Source organism: Salvia miltiorrhiza, chromosome 7 (assembly GCF_028751815.1).
Source record: "Salvia miltiorrhiza cultivar Shanhuang (shh) chromosome 7, IMPLAD_Smil_shh, whole genome shotgun sequence".
Taxonomy (NCBI): Eukaryota; Viridiplantae; Streptophyta; class Magnoliopsida; order Lamiales; family Lamiaceae; genus Salvia; species Salvia miltiorrhiza.
In genome coordinates this window covers 18675794-18680804 of record NC_080393.1, presented here as the reverse complement: position 1 = coordinate 18680804, position 5011 = coordinate 18675794, and the positions used below count along the sequence as shown (strand labels likewise).

The 5011-nt window shown below is 37.9% G+C and overlaps 1 protein-coding gene across 1 annotated transcript; it reads right to left on the bottom strand.

The window, feature by feature from the left end:
• Positions 1-2745: 2745 nt before the first annotated feature.
• On the bottom strand, positions 2746-4782 carry LOC130993136 (ethylene-responsive transcription factor ERF113). Its single transcript, XM_057917911.1, has 2 exons — positions 3891-4782; positions 2746-3495 (listed from the first exon to the last, which is right to left on the bottom strand). The coding sequence occupies exons 1-2, from the start codon at positions 4018-4020 to the stop codon at positions 2966-2968; spliced, it is 660 nt and encodes a 219-aa protein (XP_057773894.1). The 5' UTR covers positions 4021-4782; the 3' UTR covers positions 2746-2965.
• Positions 4783-5011: the final 229 nt, after the last annotated feature.

The following is a 5011-nucleotide window of genomic DNA, read 5'->3' as shown; positions in this document are numbered from 1 at the left end:
CTCTCATTCAAATACATCATTATCAGGAACATCCATATAATCTTGCCCCCCTACATACTCCTTGTCATCAGCCACAAAAGAACCACCATGCCACATTCTAAAAAGAACAATAAGGGCCATTTCTATATGGAAAAGAAAAAAAAGATAATCAACTTGAGAACAACAAAACTCATGGAAAAATTCGAAGACCAAAACTCCTGACTGACTAAAACTCATAGAACAAATCATGGCACACGAGATTAGGAGCCCAAAACGACAAATACAAAACACATAAGCAAAATTCGAAGAACTTCAAAAAATAAAAGATAATGAAGAGATTGTTGGAAGAATCAAGTTTTTACGCAAAGTATAATGGAGGTTAATTTAATCTGGAGTTGAGAAAATAAAAACAAAAGAAGAAAAAAGAAAATGTGTGCGTGTGTGTGGGAGAACAAACTCGCAATGAAACACAAGAGAGAGATAGTGAGAAATGGCGGGGAGGAGAGAGAGAGATACCAGTGGCGATGCACAGTGACGAGCTTCGACGGACGATTCAGAGACGACCTTCGGATTGATTGGATCGACTGGAATGATTTGGGAATTATTTTCTCTACTTCAATTGATTCCCGGCGACGAGCTTCAGATTGATTGTTCTTTCTTCTTCAATTGCAAGCATCGTGCGAGAGTTCCATTCTATACTTAGGGTATTTTTTCTTATTTCATTTGGGGGAATTCTCCACTTAGGGCTAATGTGCCACATAAATATTTGTATTTTGTTTTTTAAAAGTTTAATAATGATGAAAATTCCAAGTGGATTAATAAATCCACGTATTAATTTTTGGCATGCCACGTCAACTTTCGGGCGCCGAATTTTTTTAGGGGACACAATTGAAAATATGTTGGTAGGTTGGGTACCAATTAGATATTATCGATAAGTTGTGACATAATAGATAATTCGGCCAAACGATTGGACATAAAGTGATATTTACCCTTATTTTTATTTGGGAAAAGGTGCAGAATGGCCCCCGAAGTAGTAGCCCCTATAGCGTATAACCCCTCTTACTCACTGTGTGTGCAACTAAACCTCTGAACTCCGAGAAAATGGTGCAAATTCCCCCCTCTGACCTAACGTCGTTAAGTGTCCGTTAACGTTTGGGTTTAATTGCACCCTCTACTTCAGGGGTGGATCTGCACCTTAATTTTATTTTATTTTATTTTTTTATAATTTCAGCAACCCACCTCCGGCATCAACTTAACCACTCCCGTACTCATCGATTCTGACTTGCACCTTGTCAGCTCGCACGCGCCCAATCTCTTGGTTGTCGACTGCCCACCGCTTACATGCAACAACGCCACCAGCTTCTTCACCACCCCGCACAACAGCATCTCCTCCAACACCTTAACCTTTTAGGCTTATCTTATTATATTAATTGTGTATATATTTATCTATATAATGTATATTTAAATTTTATTTATTTATTTTTGAATAATTATTAAAACTCTAGATAATAATTATGATTTTATTTTTGGTTAATTTAATATTTGTAAATTTATTTTAAAAGAGAAAAAAGAATGTATCTGGGTCAGGACTCGAGACCCTGTGAATCTAATGGATCTGAACATGAATTTCATTTTTTTGAACCTAATGGATTTGGACCGAATCCTGACCTAAGTAAAAAAATACGGATATGGATTTGGACCAAGCAGGATTCGATCCAGGTCCACATCTGGAGTTGGTTATGCTGCTGCATGTCGGCGGTAAGCAGTCGACGATCAAGAGATTGAGCGCGTACGAGCTGACAAAGTGTAAGTTGGAGCCGATGAGTACGGGGGGCGGTTAAGTTGATGTCGGAGGTGGGTTGCTGAAATTATAAAAAAACAAAAAAAGAAAATTAAGGTGTAGATCCACCCCTGAAGTAGAGGGTGCAATTAAACCCAAACATTAACGGACACTTAACGGCGTTAGGTCAGAGGGGGGAATTTGCACCATTTTCTCGGAGTTCAGGGGTTTAGTTGCACACACAGTGAGTAAGAGGGGTTATACGCTATAAAGACTACTACTTCGGGGTCAATCTGCACCTTTTATCTTTTTATTTTAATATTTTCTCTCACAAAGTATTTGATAATCAAGAATTGTAGCAAGCGAAGTCAAGATTATGACATGTTTTGGGATGATAGGTCAGCAACACAAATATATGAAACGAATAGGCAATGATATATTGATCACCAAACTATAGGTTTACTTTTTCAATAGACCTATATACAATGTTATGCACTAGGCCGGTGTAATTTTGACCAAATTAGCTATGAATTGCACAAATGTATGTCACCAAATTATCTAAAAAGTATCATTATAGATTATAGATTATATTATATTGATAAAACATATGATTAAACGTAAGAAGGAACAGATAATTAAACAAGTTCAAATCTAATTAATCCATCAAAGTCAATAGTGTGGATTAGCCTACGAATTAAAGCACAAAGCAACTACGAAAGCAAGAAAATACACACGATGATCGCTTATCTCGGATACAGTTATATGAGAAAAGACAAGTATACTTATGGGAAAACAACCATAATCCAACCCTAATATATCATTCCATACAACGTCTATCAATACCAAATAATATAAGATGCAAAACAAACCAGCATACATGAAAATTTGAATCGCATGCTCACAATGTGCAACTCAAGAAATTTCAAAAACTAGTATCACCAAAAAAGATAGAGAGGGAATAAAAAAGAAGACAAAAATATCCGATAGAGTAGAAAGAAGCAGCGTAGATTGATGAAACGATGAAATGCATACAAGCAATCGGTCATTACATGAATTGATTAGCCAAGGCTTCTTTCTTATTCACATTATGCGGAAATCCAACACTACTAATTAAAAACTCGTAAAATCATTTGCAATTTATCCTCACCAATACATAGACCACACACATTAATTTTGATCATTAATTAATTAATGAACTCAAACTAATCATCCGTTTGGGTTATTCGGATCATAGTAGTTGATAAAATCCGAAGTAGAATACCCACCGCCGTAGTGAAAATCCTGCTGCTGCTGCTGCTGCGGCGGCGGCGGTGGCGGCGGCATCAAGCTGTGAGCGGCGGAGGAGTCATGATATCCTAAGTGGTGGTGGTTGTTGGCGTAAAGAGCGGAGGTGGCATAAGGAAATTCAGCATCGTTGCTGGAGAGTAACTGCGCATACTGCTGAAGGCCAGGAAATGTATTGTGCATCAAAGGATCGGGGGCGGCGGAGGAGCCTCCGCCACCGCCTTCGCTGAGGTAACGGAGCTCAGTCTTGCCTTGAACGCGTTCGGGGAAATTGAGCTTGGCCTTGGCGCCCTTGAACTTGAGCGCAGCATCATCGTATGCAAGTGCAGCATCCTCAGCTGTGTCGAAGGTTCCCAGCCAAACCCGCGCCGCCTTCTTCGGGTCGCGTATCTCCGCCGCCCATTTCCCCCAAGGCCTTTGCCTCACTCCTCTATAGTGTTTCTTCACGCTTCCTTCATTCCATTTGTTAATCAAACAAAAATTAGGTTGGGTTTTGGTAAAATGGGATATATAGTGGTAGGTGAAGAGGGTTTTCGAAGATCGAATTTCAAAGCAATAATTCAAGAGACGTGACTTCACTAATTTAACAAGACATTATAGATTTAGTCCATGTGTATCCAAAGGAGTAAGCTACTACTTTACGGAAAGTAACATACAATGAACTTGGCTACATCCCAACCCTCCTTTTTCCACACCTCTTAATTAACTTGACAACTACGTCCGTCAAAATCATTATATAATTAACCGCAAATTCAGATGTAATTTAATTACAACAAGGTGAGAAATAAATTACTCTCAATTTTTCGGGTTTTGAGCAAAAGAAATTAAGAAGAGGAAGCTAGGTTACCTTGATCTTGATGAGTAGTACTCTCCGGCGGCGGCGCGGCGGAGTCTTCCCCCAAAATCCTAGTAAGGCCTGAAATATTCACGGCGCTTTCGTCGCCGGAGAAGCCGCTTTCCTGCGCCGATGCTTCCATTGGAAGAGGCCTCTTTCCATGCCTTGGATCCACCTTGCTTGATTGATTCCTAGCTCGCTAGCTGCTTGTTTCGTAGAGCTACTATATAATCTAAAACAAAATCTAGCTAACAATTTTTCATAAATTTATATTATATCAACTCTTTTATCTAAATAGATACATGTATATTTCCTTGTATGCATACGTTGCTGTCAAAGATCAACTTTGTAGACTAAAGAGCGAAATTTGCGATTGCGACATGAAAGGGTGTCTGCTTGTGGGAGTGAGATGCAAAATGAAGGGAAGGAAATAGGTTTGGGAAGCAGGGTTTTTATTAGCATATGGGCTTCCTTTTATATATATATTAATTATTTGGTATATGGCGAATATTGGCGTGACTGACTTTAAGGAAAAACAGAAAAAGAAAAGAAAAAAAAGAAGAGAAAAATCTTGAAAAGGAAAAAGAAGAGATTTGATGATAGAAATGGTGGCTAAAAGTAATTTGTAGATTAGTTGATTGGTATATAGGAAGAAGACATAAGAGATATACACAAGGTTAGGATGGATCTGATCTGATGAGGAAAATGAAGCGATAAAGTTTTAAGGTAGGAAGATTTCAGATCTGATACCTAAGATTGGCCATTTGTCTTGATTTAAAGATGCATGCTACACATCTGGTGCCTGCAGCTATTTCTTGTATCTATCTCTATATGTTCACACTGCAAATTCAATCTACCTATCTTCAGTTTTGATCTCGTTAATCTGAATCTTATGCTAAAAATATGCTTATATATTGATTTTCTTGTAATTCTGCTATAAATTAATAAGCTTTTATAATGGAGTATAAAGTAGAAGTTAAGAAGAGCTAGCTATGAAAATAAATTGAGAAGATGAGTGATGAAAGATTTGGGGTTAAATGAATGATTAAAGTAAAAACCACCAACTTTAACATGAGGCTGATAAAAAAAAGGACATAAATTAACGCGCGATATAAATGTTGTCTACTATTCTC